Below are 17,354 nucleotides of genomic sequence, written 5' to 3' on the forward strand. Positions count from 1 at the left end.
TTATTTTATTTTATTTTATTTTATTTTATTTTATTTTATTTTATTTTTGTCTGCATTTAGTCAGGAACTCTTTGTTTAACCATGCAGGCTAACTGCCACCTTTGTTTGATTTTCTGCTTGTCTGGATAGACTATTGAGCTTGGAAGAGGTGATCTTAGAGAGTCAACCTACTCTTCTGTTGGACCCCTTATCTTTCCAAGTGGGATTTTTCCAAGTAGATCCCTCAATAAATTCTGCTCTCCTGAAGCCAAGGGTTATGATCCTGCTTTTTCCTTATTCCCTCCTCTCAGGATCCTGAACTGCAACATCTCAGGGCTGCATGTAGTGTTCACATTCCCAACCAGTCTTCTGTGTTTGTAAAAGCATGAGTCTCACCAGAATTCTCTAAAACAGCTCCCTGTATCAGGAAGTTATTGTCAGCGCTCTCCAGAAGCCTCCTGGATTATTTGTGCCCTGCTGTGCCACCCTCCACAGGTAGTTAAAATCCCCTTAAAGACCAGGGTCTGTGAATGTGTGACTTCTTCCACATTGGTCTGCCCACTAATCCTGACCCAAAAACTATCAGTTTGCTCAACACAACCCAAGGCAGAGTTCTGTTCATTTTCACTGCTCTCTCTTATAAGGACATTTAGATAGTCATGGCGAAGATTGCATACTGATAGATCAGGCTTTCTGATTGGTGGAGAAGTTTGCCTTAATTTAACTAATTGAAGCTAGTGATAGCAGTAAATTCCTTTCGTGAAAACATTCACACTCTTTTTTTTCATTTTTAATTTTTTTATGTTTTGAGGCAACACCACAGATGTTCAAAGGTTAGGTTAAGCTATCCAGTGTTGGAACCACATACTTTGTCTGCTAGATTCCACTCCCACGCAGGGTTCTGTAACAGCCTCAGGAAAATGTTAGGACCAGCTCTACCTTGCTGGAGAAGAATCCTGTTCACTATCAGTTCATGTACCTCTCTGCTATTACTAGAATATCCTTAGTATTGCAACCTAAGATCCCTTTACTGTGTCTCTTCAAGAACAATAAAATAAAATTTAAAAAGTTAATTCCTTCAATGAAAATTGGGACTGACAAGTTTTCAGCTTCCCTTGATGCTTTCATTCATTCTAACAACAACAACAAAAAAGCCTCATTAGAGTGGAGAAAAATATTGACTTCTTGTCCAGCTTAATCACTCTAGGCTCAAGGGACCACAGAGAGGATTTGACTATTCTAATTTTAAAACCATAAACAGAAGTGTACTGTTTATCTTTAGATTTAGAAATCTGCTGCACTTGGGTTTCTCCAATGTACTTCTGTACTTATTTTGAAATTTCTCTGCTGTCTATCCATCTAGTCATGACATTTATTCACATAGTATTTCTTTCCTCCGTAGTTCAACAGCATGATTTAGGGAAGCAGAAGCTCTTTTTTTCTTCCTTGTTTCCTCATCTGTTGTTTTCAGATCTCCCTGACATCACTGCATAAGTATTCTGTCTTCTAAAATCTGGAAAAAAAAATAAATTAATTAATTGCTCCTATTTTTTCTCTCTTGTTCCTGAAACATTTTCTAATATTCTCACTTGATGCAGTATCTTATCATTCATTTCACTGCACAATGCCTAATATTTCATTTATTTTGCTGTCTTGCATAGTTCTCTCTTTCTTCCTTTTCCTTTCTCTTCCCTTACTTCCTCCCTCCAGGTCTTCCTTTTATATTTAACCAGTGTATGCTTCTAAATGCCCACATTTCTGCCCACACAACTGTCCTTCATTCCTGTAAGTTGTCCTCTATTCTTCTGGGGGGCTGTTTTCCCACTATTATTCCTTTCTTTGCTGTCACATTCAGTATTAGATAGGCTTGGATTTAAAGTTGGAAGGCAAAGTCGTATGCATTTAAAAGGTTCTGCCCTCTGAGATAGCACTTTTTCCTCACCACTGCAGTTGTAATGCTTTTTATGACTATGTTTTGTTTGTTTGTTTTCTTTATGTCTTTATTAGCATAAACTTTCTGAATGTTGCACTTTCCCCCACCACCCCAGCCCCTCCCTGTGCTGTTCACACTTGTCCTTTGTTTTTCTTTTTTCTTGTGCACTTCTTATGTATTCTCATATATTTTGATTGGTGGCTCGGAATTCTTAGGTTTCCCTTATCTCCCTCTCTGTTTCTTTATTATTATTATTATTTTTTTTTAGACCAAGTAGTGAGACTGCCAAAAGATTACTGTCTTGCCTACCTTGCCCAGAAAAGGGGCTTGGAGTTTACATGGGAAAGGATGATAGTGCCTCTGGAAGGTCCTCTATACCATGATGTGACTCTGTCCCCAAATGGCAGCAACAGATAAGGACTGTCCCAAACCACCCACTGTTTCTAATACATATATGTATGCTGATCTGCTCTTTCTATCTATTTTAAAGTAAAATGTTTCTTGTAACAAACTTAGCACCTGATCAGGGTCTCTGCAGGATGGAGGGATGGTGTACAGAGGTTTGCAATAACTTGAACAGTGCTAACTGTGACAAAAACAATTTGGCCAATTTGTCTTCAGCATTGGTTAAGCAGCTGTGGTGGTTTTGCTCAGCTTGGCAGTGGAGCTCCACCACAACCGCTCTCTCACTCCTCAAAGAGCAAGGGAGAGAAAATAAAATGGAAAGGGCTCAAGGGGACAGCAAGATCACTCAACAATTATCATCGTGGGCAAAACAGACTCAGCATACGGAGATTAATGTAATTTATTACCTATTACTAAAAAGCAAGAGCAGTGAGAAACTAAAAGCAAACTAAAAACACCTTTCCTCCATCCACCCTCTTCTACGTCCTCCACCTTAGCAGCACAGGGGAATGGGAGCTGCAGTCAGCCCCTAATGCTTTCTCTCTGCTGCTCTTTCATGGTCACTCTCTGCCCCTGCTCCACATGGGGTCCCTCCACGGGACACCATCCTTCCCAAACTGATCTTATGTGGGCTTCCCACATGCAGAAGCTTTTCAAGAACTTTTTCTACGTGGGTCTGTAGCACAGGGTCCATTCGTTAGGAGCAAACTGCTCCAGCGTGGGTCCCCCATGGGCAGCAGCTCCCCCTAGATCCCCTGCTCCTGCGTGGGCTCCTCTCCACAGGCTGCAGCTTCGGCCCAGGGATATCTCCTGCGGGGGCTATCCATGGGCCACAGCCTCCTCCAGGCCACATCTACCTGCTCCACCAGGGGCTCCTCCACAGGCTGCAGTGTGGAGATCTTCTCTGCTGTGGGGCACATGGCCTGCTCCACCAGGGGCCTCTCCACAGGCCACAGGGGAACTGCCCCTCCTTGCCTGCAGCACCTCCTGCCCTCCTTCTGTACTGACCTTGGGTTCTTACTTGCGCTCTCCCAGCTGCTGTGGTGCAGTAGTTTTTTTCCCTTTCTTAAATTAGCTCTCACAGAGGTGCAAACAACATTGCTTATTGCCTTGGCTCTTGGCAGCAGCAGGTCCCCTTGGAGCTGGCTGAAATTGGATCTGATCTGACATGGGGTAGCTGCTGGGCTCTTCTCACAGAGACCACCCCTGCAGCCCCGTGATACCAAAATCGTGCCACGTAAATGTAGTACAGCGTTGCACCCAAATCTCCCCCCAGCTCTTCCAGAAGCTGGAGCCTTGAGGCCAGGTACTGTGTAACCACAAAACTCATACTGAAACTCAAGCAGAAGGAGCATACAAAGCTCTAAGCATTACATTAGATCTTCTATTGTGGGACTGTAGCTACTATGATCAAGGGATATTTTAGTGTATTATATAAATTTTCATGTTAGCTGCTACTTTTTGAAAGCAATGTAAAAAAGCCATTATGTCTTACAGTTCACAAACACATAAAGCCAGTAGAGAACCCTCCTAAAAATAATAAAATGTCTTTTTTTTTTTTTTTTTTTTTTTTTTTTTTTTTACATAAGTGTCTGCACTTTAAAAATGTGTTATTTATATATTAGACCAATAACTGTTTAAGCTCCTGACAATATTAGGCTTCTGGTGAAGTGAGTAAAAGTGATGGGTGAGTAAATTTGAAAATATATGCTATGTGAAATTGTAAACTGCTGTGCATGCTATTTTAGTATATATGTATATGTATACTATTATATCTGATTGGATGGCAGTGTTTCTAGGGACAAGTTTTGATGGTGTTTATCATTTCTGTAACAGACTATATCTGATCTGAAGAAGCCATTATATTCAGTTATGGATATCTGAAGTTAAGCAGTTATTGAAAAGTGGATTTCTTGACATGATATATGGAGTCATTAAGTTCTACAATCTCAATCCTTTGTACTGTCTTTAGTTAACAAACCACTGAAGCAGTCCTCTGCTCTGAGCCAGTGTCTGTGATAAGGATATATGTTATCATAGGAACTGCTTTTAAAATTGCAGAAGAAAAAAATTGCCATAAAGCATCAAATTCTAAGTACCAAAATTTAATAATGTGAGCATCATAACTCCTTTCTGATTAGTAAGGGTCTTAGGTTATTTTTTAACTTTCCCTTAGGAAATAGTTGTTATATCAGTTTTCAGTTGATCTAAAAAAAATGGATATATATATATATATATATTTTCTGATTTCACACTGATAAAATGTAGTGTTTTATTATTATTATTATTATTTTTATATATTGAGGAAGAGCTTCTGGTTTGTTTTTAATGAACAAAATATGAGGAGTAAATTATCTTTACTGCACAGAATTTTGGAGTACAACCCAAACCTCAACACTTAAGAATCTCCAGCACTTGAGTTTAGCAGCAGGTCCAATTCCTGCTGATGACCTCCAAACTGCCATCATGGTAAAGGTTTATGTCCTTCAGTAAAGACATCATCCTGTAGCTTTAATCCTGCATGATTCTTCTAGATCATGGGCTCCTGGGACATTGATGACTATTTCTGTTTTAAATCTCCTCATGTAATCAAAAGGATACTTTTTTACTGTAGCCTCTTGTATGACTGGAGTGGTGTTTTGTTTGTTTTGTTTTGATGGTTTTATTTTCTCTGGTTATAAATACTCAGTTACCATTGATATGGGCTGTAGAGTATATATCTTCATTCAGTCACGCAGTGCTTTTTCTAAAACAGGACTTCCAGGAACTTTGAAACTAATTATTTGCCATGTACTGGCTATGATACAGTTAAAATTATCCACAGCAGCCCATACAGTGGTGTGTTTTGGATCTGTGGCTAAAACTGTGTTGATAACGCACCAATGACCTCCCAGAAATGTATGAGGTGTCAACACACTGCAGCCATTAGAAGCAAACTATGGGAAAGAAGTCCATAGTCAATGCATTTAGACAAAAGTGAAAATATCTTTCCAAAGAATAATAAGTGTGTGACTTAAGTGCCTTTGATGGTGCATGTCAGATATTAAATATGTCAGATATTGAAATAAACAAGGAACCTCTGCTGTACAGTTTTCCCCTAGTACAGATTACATGATTCCTTCTTGATGAGTCTGTTGTAGAAAATTGAATTACTTACTATTTAATATCAGCTTTTTCTCTTTGTTTTTAGCCCCTTGTGAAGCCAACACATTCTTTTGCCACAGTAATATGTGTATTAATAATACATTGGTCTGCAATGGACTCCAGAATTGTGTGTATCCTTGGGATGAAAACCACTGCAAAGGTAATGTGTAGGACTTAAACTGTCAACTCATCAGACTGCATGAGATACATCATATTATTCTTAGTTTCTTGTTAATATCTGTCAGAGGGCTCAGGAGGAGTAATTCAGGGTCAGCATGCATCATGCAATAGGGAAAATGGAGAGGGTAAAATACAGATGGATTTTTCTTTTCAGTGCTGCAATTGTTTTGCTTGGTGTTGATTTGTGGTGGTTATAGCTTTCTGGTGGGCTTTCTGATCACTTTGTTTCTGTACAATCTATAATGAAATTAAAAGTAACGCTTTAGTTCCTTTGTCATAGTCACCTTTGTAGTGAAGTAGCATATACATAACAGGTGTCTTTTAGCTGCATGCCATGCCCATAATAAAAATCCCAAATCCGTATATAGTCCTCCAGTGAAAATGAAGTGCAAGGACAACACACAAAATTAGGCATAATGTCTATTTCATAGGTAGGGACTGATGTTCCCTACCAGCTATTGACAGTGATTTCTAAATATTACTCTGTATTTAAAAAATAAAATTAAATTAAAAATCATCAGCATCTTTGTTGTCTTCAGAGAAAAAGCTTAACTAACTTTCATTACAGGCTAGAGAGACAGGGTGACAGTTTGCTTTTTTTTTACTTTTATTTTTTTTCCTCCTCTGTACAACAGTTTTGTTCCTGAAAACATGGGTAATGCCAAATTTAGGAACTAATCAAGAAAATATTCAGAATGAGGATTAGAAGTCAGCCCATAAGTCTGCTGAAGCCTGTAAAATCATGACAAGCAATGCAGTAGGGTAAAACATAAATGAAATCATATTTCATATGAACACAACAAAACTGTGACGTGAAATAATATTCTTCAAATGAACTAAACATGGGAAAGAAGTATATGTTCTCTGTTTCTTTAGCACAGAAGAAAACAGAAAACCTTCCCCTATCTAATTTCCAAAATTATTTTCATCTTTTATTTGCTGAGTGTTTTTCTGTTGGTTCATGTGCATTTATCATTTATCCTGTCTTGTATTTCAGACTAGAAAAATGAGGTTTGCTGGTTACATGAAAAAAAAAAAAAAAAAAAAAAGGTGTTTGTTGCCGTGTTGCTTTTTCTAAATCAGCTCCTTCTGCAGAGTCTGTGTCAGTCAGAGAAACCCCAAATGAGTCTACAAGAGTAGGCACTAGGGAGTGCTGAAAAGTAGTTCATTTTTGGTATCTAGAAGATTATAAAGAGGTGAATGTTATTTTTCTGTCAATAACTTTCATTTCAAAGTTTTTTTTTTCTCTCTTTTTTTTTTTTTTTTTTTTTTCCCCTCAAATCCTTTGGTATGTTTTAGGTTTCCAGGAAAAATTACACTAAAGTATGTGTTAAAACTTAATCAGAAATGTCAAGTCTTGAGATGCCTGTAAGAGACTGATGCGAATGCTTTCAGCTTGGCTCAGTCACTGTTTTATCTGTCTGCAGCCATCTGAAAGCAAATCACAGAGAAATATGCAGAACAGGAGAGTGGAACTTTGTTTTATTTTACTGCATACTTTTTATTTTCCTTCATTCCCAATACTAAATTTGCTGGCCAACTTTCTAGCAGCCTCTGAGTAAGGGATAGTAAGTCTGATCAGCTTTTGAAAGGTTATGAAAAAAATAAATAACTTGCACACTTTTTTTTTTTTTTTTTCTGAAAACTCCTTTCCTTTCTGAATAATTTTTCTATTTTATTCAATTTAGTTTTAGTTTTTCACTGAGTACAGTCAACAGCCCTATTCAGCTCATAAATTGTAGGGGTTCAAAAAAGTTCCCAATGCAAAGAATAATTTATTTTTAAAACATGTAAAGGCTTGTTGTTTCATTTATCCTAATGTTTTAAGTAAATAAAGTAAATAACGTAAAGTAAATAACGTAAAGTAAATAAGTAACCTAAAGTAAATAACGAAAGAAGCTCCTGCAGAAATCTTAGGGGCTTTAACAGGTGAATAGACTGTGACACTAAATCTATCTATTTATTATGGTAGTTGTTTTTTATACATGAAATAACAACAACAACAACACATGAATAATTATTTAATCTATTTAAAAGAGCTTGAAAAAAGCACTAACCAAGTCTCTTACTGGAGCCATGTGTTTATTTGGTTTTCATGAATACTTGATTTCTTTTTTCTTTCCCCAGTAAGACTGATTAATTGAACTCAGACATAGACTTGGCATGGCTTTGCAGTAATCTGTGAACCTCTCATGGCTGTTGTTATTTCTGAACTGCAACTAATTCTGTGCTTTTATTCTTCTTCTTTATTTTTATTATTATTATTATTATTATTATTTTTAACACAGAAAAAAGAAAAGCTAACCTATTGGACCAACTTACCAATACCAGTGGGACCATAATTGGGGTGACGTCTTGCATTGTTATCATCCTCATTGTTATCTCTGTGATAGTACAGATCAAGCAGCCTCGTAAAAAATTTGTCCAAAGGAAAACAGACTTTGATCAAACGGTGTTCCAGGAGGTGTTTGAGCCTCCTCATTATGAGTTATGCACCCTCAGAGGGACAGGGCCTACAGCTGACCTTGCTGATGTTGCAGATGACTTTGAAAATTATCATAAACTGCGGAGATCATCTTCAAAATGCATTCATGACCATCACTGTGGATCACAAGTGTCTAGCACTAAGGGCAGCCGTAGTAACCTCAGCACAAGAGATGCTTCTGTCTTGACAGAAATACAACCCCAACCTGTAAAACCACTCATTCAGCCCATGAACAGGAGAAATATCCTTGTCATGAAGCATAGCTACTCACAAGATGCTGCAGATGCGTGTGATATAGATGAAATTGAAGAGGTACCAACCACAAGCCACAGGCTGTCCAGACATGATAAAGCTGTTCAGCGGTCAGTATCAATAGATTTTTGATGAAGACTCTTGTGTAAGGACTTGATTGCCCGAACATATTCACTCTTTATTCTGTAAAGACATATTTTCTTTCCTCTCCGTTTATTGCTTAAATTTCTGTTTCTTGATAGCACATACCATTATATTATCTTTCTCTGTCTCTCTCTCATCTCTGCTCCAGTTTCCTGGAAGCTTTTGTATCTGTTTTACCTTTCTACGTGATATCTTTCTTTTTCTTTTACTATTTTATATACATGCCCACATGCATTCATGCACTGGTCAACAGAGAACAAGTACATTTTTTTAAAAAAACAAAGAATATTTTGTGCAAGTCTAGTTTTTGACTGAGCCACATGCATGTGGTTTCATTGAAACTGAGGTGGCCTTGAATATCATCCACTGTTGGTATAACATTTCAAAATCAATACATCAGTAACTAATAAACACATATACCCATTTTAAAGTATGACTCAATAATGAGAATCGCTAACCTGGGGTAAGTAAACCCCCTTTCCCATGAAACATTATCTTTCATACAACAAATGAAAATATTTGCAAAACATTAATGTATCTGTTCCGTTATTGATCACAGGATGTTTATATATATAAATATATATTAATTACAATATGAGACAGAATAGTAAATAGAGAATGCTCCTATATTTACATAGATGAATGTAGTTAAAAGGAATTTTTCTAATGAATGAAAAAGTTGAGCATGATATTTTAATAAAAAAGCTATTTCTACTGTATATTATACTCTGAATGACTGTAAATATGAATGATTAAAAGTAAAAGAAAAAGAAAAGGAGAAAGAGATATGAACCATTTATTTAGAAAAGCAAACAGAAACCTTTTTATATATTTGTGTTTTCTCTTGCATGCATTATTTATGTACTTCTTGTGACTGTTTACATGCTCTCCATATTTTCTTTGCACATTAAGGCACTTCTATCTCTTAAAAACAAGTTATTTGACTATTTTAACCTAACTGCATGCCAATATAAATTTCTTCATGAATATTGATCAGATTATCAATGTGTGCAATTTATAAAGTATCTATATGCATATATTTCTTTTTTTTTTTTTCTATACAAACATTATTATTTTGAATGAAATAGCCATAACATTCCAGGTTCTGCCTCATTGGGTCTCTAAGCAAACATGAGTCTGAGTACAACACAACTAGGGTCTAGGAGACAAACCTGAGGTAAGTAAACATACCTATACAACAAATGAACCATCTGTTCCATTCCATTTTATTTGTTATGTTGTTAAAATGTCTGTTAGTCCTCCTAACAGTCCTAAATGTCTGTTAGCTATACACCACCTTGTCCTTGCATGGAGAGAGCCAGGTTTTAATAATGAGAATATTGAAAATCAGACAGATGACCGCTTCAGCACAGTAAACTATGCAAAATTAAATTCCTATCCTAATTAATTTCTTGCTCTTGACTGTAGAATCAGTTAAATATAATCCTCCAGCCAAATATTATCTACATTCTCAACATATCGTAAAGACAGATGCTTTGCATGGCTCTAGAGTTTTATTCATTTTTAATTTATGAAAATAAAATTTAGAGTCCCAGCATGAGAAACCGTAAAATTTGGCAATCTAACCCAAGCCATGAAGATATGGAACAACTTGTTTTCAGTTTGTTTAACTCATTCAACCTTGTGAAGTATATAGGAGCATAGGAAGAGTACATAGGAGAACAGGTAAATTTAGAGATTCTGTAGCACTAATGTTATTATTATTATTATTATTATTTTGAGTCTTTTGTTAGGCTTTTCATTTTATATAATTTGTTTTCAACACTTAATAAACATAATCTTATATTTTTATATTGAAGTTATAAATAGCTACTAATCTGTCAATTTCCTTATAAACATATATAAGCATATATATGTATATACATCTTTACACATGCATTTGTATATAGCAATTTTTAATGGGAGAGATTCCATTAATGCTTTTATTGCTTCTAGATAGTTTAGGTAAATATTTGTCTGTATTTTTCTTCACAGGGAGAACATATTTTAACTTTGTTTTGCTTTCAGTGAAATACTATTTACACAACCAAGGGAACTGTGAATGGAAAAATCTATAATGAATTATTTCAGCTATCAGGAAGAAAGAGTGGACATGTTACAAATTTAATTTCACTGCTTTTATCCAAACTTAAAAAATACAGACATTTCTTACTTCTTTTGAAAGGGATTCCCACTGCACAATAATATGTTTATTTTGTAATTTGCTTGCTGGCCACCAAGTGCTCCTTAGTTTTTAAATACATTATAAGGTTTACTGCAAACTTGAAGAAATTAACTCCTGACTGAGACTGTCCCTACCTTTATTATTATTATTATTATTTCTTATTTTTTTCTTAGTTTTATTTTAGTTGATATGTTTTAAGTTTGTTATCTACTTTGTTGTGTGATATGTGGAAGAAGACTACATTGAACTTTTGTTGTATGTACATTGTTTTCATTATATAGACTACTTGAGAATAGTGCGCTCCTGGGTGGTTTTGAACATGCTACAATGAAATGTGAAATCGACCTTGGAAACACCAGCTAGAGGTTTTATGGACTCTCTGAACAGCTATTCTCATATCACAAAATTCAGCTGTGTTGAGTAAAATTACTAGAAGGCAATAAGACTTTCATTAGTATGCTTATCAGTCATTTCTCTTTTTCTGTTTCTCTTTTGTTTTCATTGCAAGTTAAATTCCCAATTTCAGGAACAATTTATTGAAATCAGGTATTTAGCCATTCATAATCACTTCAATAGAAATGTTTGTTGGATAAGCATCTAGCAATATGACTGAATTTGACACTGAGAAAATAATTTGCATGTATGTTACTGAATATTTGAGTTGGCAAAAATCCCCTTATTAGACACATTGTAAAAAAAAGCATGCATTCACAATTGTTGCTGTTACTGTTCCATTTCTGTGTCATATGCTTGCTACTTGTAACTTTTTATATAAAGATACATAAAACAATGTATAGTAATTTCTTACCTTGAGTTTAATGTCAATGTTTTCTTTTATTAAATTTACAAATTTTGTAGACTTATTGAGTTTAAACTCAAAGTTTAACATGTAGGAACTGGAAAGTCAGACACATCAGAGAATCAGCCGCTTCACACCCCTTACTTATTGAGAAAAGAAAGACATTAATTTCTTGAGATTTATTTGAATTCATATTACATAAAGATTATTGCTTAATTTCAATGAAAAGGTTTGTGATAACATTTGTTTTCAATTCTGCACTCTGTATTTTATGGCAGTTATTAGGAAGTTTGTTTCAGTGCAGCATAAAAGCTGATTTTTATCAGTTATGCAAATTTTATGGAAGAAGATGCATATGTAGAGATGCATATTAACATCAGTTCGTCATGCAAGATAAAATGCCATTCATAATTCAAGCCATAAACATTAGTAACCAACACTGAAATCAAACACCAGAGGTTGATTTAGTAAGAAAATAGTGTAGGCTGAAAAGCCACAATTATGTAAATTTGAAAAACAAACAAATAAACAAAACCCCTTTGATAACTCAATAACCATGCATGAAGTCATAGGATGATCATCTATTTAAACTGTTACCTTGCAAATTCTGTCTCAGAACAGATCCCAATCCTTTTTTTTTTTCCAGTATTACTGATAAGTGTTGTTAGTTTTTACATAATTACAAATACAAAAATCTTATTTCTACAAAATATTTTCTACAAAAGTAAATTAGGAATTACATAATAGGAAGGAGGATTCAAGTATTTTGCCTCCTTTTTTTTTTTTTTTTTTTTTTTTGTAAATGATACAATAAATTTTACATAACAGGATTTTAACTTGATTAGTTTATCACGTATAATCTGAAAAACAGTCCTCCCTCTTCTACAGTCATTGAGAGTCATTGAGCCATCTCTCAGTTACATGGATTTTTTGTATGTGAAAATAATACATTTCCAGATGTACTCCAGAAATCCAGATGTACTTCCAGTACTATATCCAGATGTACAAAACCATTTCCCACTTCATGTAATTTATCATTATTTCTGTAATCTTTCCAATTTATATTTCATGATCATTTCTTAAATATACTATGTTAAGATTTTTATATTTTTTTTCTCTCATCCATGCTTAAAATGGATGCAACCATGCATCCATTATAAAACCAAGGAAGTAGGAAAGACTTACTGAAAACCAATGTAGATACATTCGCACACATTTATGTATATTTATAAATATTTGCTAATAAGATAGTGTATAAATAAATATATAAGGAGAAATTTAAATATGTGAATTTAGCTTTGAACTAATTACATTGGACACCTAGAAAAATGCTAAAGCTGCTAAATTTTAAGGCTGCTAGATATTTAAGTGCCTAAATCCCACTGAAACTTACAGGTACCCTGGTCTTTACTAATCATGTAGATAAGAAAATCATTTTATGTTTCATTTATTTGTTTGTTTGTTTGCTTTTTGGTTTTTAGTGAAGTGTTGACTGAGAGAACTGGAGAAGGCATGGATATTAGTACTTATGTAACATGCACATCCTTACTTTCTTAAACAAAAAATAATTGTATCATGGAAAATAAGAGAAAAACAGTAAAACCTATGTAAATATAGCAGTTCAAACAAAGACGGAATGCTTACTTGTTTACTTGCTCTTGGAAACTCCTTAATAAATAAGAGCTAGGTAACCTTACACAAAATTGTCATTATTAATGACAAAACAGTTTACACTGGGGAAAGAGAGTCATATTATAAAAATAATTTTTAAAGAAATAAACAATTATGAATTCAAGCCAAATTAAAATTCTAAAAGAAAGATTTAATTTTGAGAAATTATATTCTGCATATAGTCAGTGTAAATAATAATCTAGTCTACTCTATAACAAACAGTAAAGACAAATTTTGCTCAGTATCACACAACAGTAAGATATCTTAATGTAATCTATAAAACAAAAAATATTAAAATAAAAGGGGTTGTCATTGAAAGTAAAAAGTTTGCCTTTCCTATGAGTATTTTTTATTATTATGAAGCCACTGTTTTAAAAAAACAGAAAGCAATTCAAGCAAGTTTTTCAGTTTCAAATAAAGGGGATGCTCACAATTGCAATTTGAACACACTACGAGGGAATTTTTACTTGTTCTATTATACCTTTTCCATTCACTGGAAAAAAATAGTAAAAAAAAAAGGTTTGGCTTATTGAATTAATACAGTTACATGCATTTTGTATATTAATTTAGTAAATAACTGTGAATTAGATGAGTTGGGCATGTTAGCTTCATGCATTATACCTTATGTTTGTTTTAAGCTAAAAGTAAGACTAGTAGTTATTAGACTGTTTTGGTTTGATTAGTGGGTGCAATGTGTGTGATGTATGATGTATAGCCATGTTCACAGTATGTTTATTCCTTACATATCTTTTAAAGATGACTTTTTACCACAATGTGCATTGCCATATTGCTCAGTTTTGCCTTTTTTTTTTTTTTTTTTTTTTTTTCTTCTTCCCTAGAGCTCTAGTTTTATGTATTTACTTTTCGTTTTAGATGATAGTCTGAACAACCAGTCTCACACATTTTTCTCCAATCCAGGTAGTAAGGTCTTTCTATTTGTGAAGTCTTCTTTCCAACATCGTTTAAAAATTAAATTACATTAATTCCTTTTCCTGTAATTATACCTTCTCAATCTCTATATGATACTGAAAACAGCTTGAAGGAAAGAAAGAAAGGAAGAAAGGAAGAAAGAAAGGAAGGAAGGAAGAAAGGAAGAGAAAGAAAAAAAAAGAAATGAAAGAAAGAAAAAGAAAGAAAAAGAAAGAAAGAAAGAAAGAAAGAAAGAAAGAAAGAAAGAAAGAAAGAAAGAAAGAAAGAAAGAAAGAAAGAAAGAAAGAAAGAAAGAAAGAAAGAAAGAAAAAGACTACATGCATCTGAGAAATGTTAGTACCATATTCTTCTATTTTTCTACTGGAGATATTCTCTCAGACCCAGCAAGGATGTAACCAATGGGAAAGGTTTCCTGCTAGCACCAAAATAAGGCAGAGGAAAAGAAAAGTAACAGAGAAAGGAATGTAATTAGAATTGTAAGAAGGATTTTTTCTCATGTCCATTCACAAATTTGTGGACACATTTAGGACAGATAAATCATTTAACTACCATATAAAAAATGTCCATGTCCAACTCCAAGATAACCATATTACCTCTGCTTTATGGAAACACTATACTGCAGACAAGTTGGTCTTTTGTGTTTTCTTGTCTTCTGCTTTCTTTATGTGAACTCTCCCTGCTACCACACAGAGATATTCTAGTTAAGGGAATATAGCCAACGACTCTTGTGATATAAAGAAGGAAAAGTGCATCATTCAGAACTGTTAAACGTGGAAGTTTGTATCTGAACTTGGTATCTCTGATCTCCTCACTCCTGACATGACATTTGATGTAAAGTCCTGGACTCATGGCTCTGCTTCTCTTCCTTGTCATTACTTCAGCATCATCTCTCTTTACTCTTTGATGGTGATTTTGTGTCATTCTCACTTTTACATTTCATTTTTGTCCACAGTGAATTTAGTTTTGTTCCACTCTCTCTGTCAAATTCATTGAAAATGCTGAAATCCCATCAGCTCCTTGACCTTATTATACCCTTTCATTCACCTAGCTCTTCCCCATCTATCACTTCAGAGCCATCTTAACCTTCCCTTGTCCATAAACAGCAAAGTGAAGACATGATCACAGCATATCATAATTACCTTTAATTTATACAGCACAACAAAAGCCATAAAGACGTCTTGGGAAGGTCTTGAGTAAAGACTTATTAAGGATATTGGATTTGTATCTTAATGACTAGGCCTCAGTGTTGTCTGGGCTTCCTACCTCTGGGCTGGCATGCTTGCTACTGCTATAGCCATACCTCAGTGTGCTGCAACGAGAAACTCACCTCCATCTATTCCCTTCTCCCAGTGATACCTGCACCACCGTTAAAACAAATTTTGCTTCAAGCATTTCTATGTTTTATCTTATCTCTCTCAACACAACATAAATCACCATCCTAGCTTTTTTTTTAAGTATCTAATAAAACACATTTTTGCTGCAAAGCCTTGCAAACACCTGCCAGTGGTATGGCAGATCTAGCAGCAGCAAGGTAAGAACATCATTTACCAGGAGAAGCAGGAGCTCCTTCTTCCCTTTCATTTTCCTTCCCATGAAAGAATCATGCTGATCTGCAATCTCTGTGTCACCAGAGAAGAAAGGGAAAATATATACAAACTGCAACTAAGAGTACAGACAATCCAAATGCTCATGATAAAAAAAAAAAAAAAAAAAAAAAAAAAAGGAAGCAACAACACAACAACATTGCTCAGATTTCATTATCAAAGTAACAGGCCTGACCAACACCATGCATAAACATTGCATCTCTTCATTCTCAGATAATGGAAGATTGCTGTGAAATCCTGCTTTATCCCAGGCAGCAGGCAGCAGGACACCACAACTGTGAGTACTGACTGTGCAGTGATCTGCAAAGGACTTAGCAGCTGCTTATACAAGTGTAGGCAGACAAGAATTTAATGGGAGTATAGGGGCATTCTTGTGATGCCACATGCAACAAATAGCTCTGCAATATCTACTTATTTAATCCTTTTAAGCTTACCTTTCTTCAGTCCATCCTCCTCAGCTTCAATGAAAGACACAGTACACACAATAAACTATTTTTGAAACGGTGGCTTCACTGGAAAGTAGTCATTTGGCATTTAATTGTATTCATATATGAAAGACAACAATGGTGCTTGCTGAAGCTATTGTAAAACAAAAATATTTGGAGTTTTTGCACAGATCCTCAATACAAGTTAAATGAACCATTCAGCTACAACAACTGCATCAGTAAAGGAGGACACCTTGCATCGGAGATTTTTCTAATAGAGCTGCATGACCTATTCACATCATCCCTCTTGATCCTACTTTTCTCTCTTCAGTTAAAATTTTAATTAGGAAAAAGCAGTTTGTTGGAAGTGAAAAACTTTCACTGCCTTTAGTGAGGAACAGAATGCAATTTACATTGGGGAAGGAGAGCTTCATTCCATGATTTTTTTCTTAGTGTTAAAGGACTTTTCAAAGTCAGCGAAGATATAGGTGAGCTGCTCTTTCCCTTTGTTTAACAAATCAGTGATTCAAAGAAACGGTAATGCTTTATGCTTAACTAACCCCTGTAAGGTAGAAAAGTAAATGCCTTTCCAAGTTTTTCACTCCCACATTTTACTGGATATTTTGGTATAGAAAATGCACTTGGGGTGGTTTTGTTCGATATTCTAAATGTTATCTGGCACCTACTTAGACCAAGGTTGAAGAAATTTCTCCTGCAGGCAAAAGTGTAATGTATTATTTCTTTACTAAGTTTCATGACAGAGGCCCAGAGACTTGTGCCATCATTTGAGAGTAACTTTAGTGACATAATGGATCTTGTTTACTTTCAGTGTGTTGGTGGAAAGTCTTCACCAACCTAGGCAAATACTGAATATTTTGAGATAGCTATTAATAATATAAACTTTTAGCAATAATGTAACTATAGCATCTCCATTGGTAATGTCATCACCACTTTGGTGACATAAAAAGAGAAGTGACATTAACTTCAAGAAATTTCAGTTCTTATCAGAAGGGAGCAAAAATGATGTGACATCATAAGTATTTTAAGAAGTGTGATTTTTCTCCCTAAATTCATCTAAGATTCTTAGTTTTAGTCCTCCTCTACCTTTCCTGATATATAGACATGCTTATGTCAATTGGGTGACTCAAAAGAAAAATAAAAAAAATATATATTATATATATATATATATATATATTTTAAAAAAGCACAAAACTACAT

General features: G+C 34.7%; 1 protein-coding gene across 16 annotated transcripts in view; it reads left to right on the plus strand.

Annotated features, from left to right (window-relative positions):
- Positions 1–17,300, plus strand: part of NETO1 (neuropilin and tolloid like 1) — a 78,919-nt gene extending 61,619 nt beyond the window's left edge. For 2 of the 16 annotated variants that reach the window (XM_035318691.1, XM_035318702.1), the window contains exons 8-11: positions 5,508–5,621; positions 7,930–8,488; positions 9,625–9,699; positions 10,518–11,724. In XM_035318691.1, the coding sequence (XP_035174582.1) occupies positions 5,508–5,621; positions 7,930–8,488; positions 9,625–9,685 (734 nt within the window). In that variant the 3' untranslated portion in view covers positions 9,686–9,699; positions 10,518–11,724. Of the gene's footprint in view, positions 1–5,507; positions 5,622–7,929; positions 8,489–9,610; positions 9,700–10,517; positions 11,725–15,924 lie in introns of those variants that run through there. The other 14 variants (XR_004748495.1, XR_004748491.1, XR_004748492.1 and 11 more) reach the window with 14 other exon arrangements.
- The last annotated feature ends 54 nt before the right edge of the window (positions 17,301–17,354 follow it).

The sequence above is a fragment of the Oxyura jamaicensis genome, chromosome 2 (assembly GCF_011077185.1).
Source record: "Oxyura jamaicensis isolate SHBP4307 breed ruddy duck chromosome 2, BPBGC_Ojam_1.0, whole genome shotgun sequence".
Taxonomy (NCBI): Eukaryota; Metazoa; Chordata; class Aves; order Anseriformes; family Anatidae; genus Oxyura; species Oxyura jamaicensis.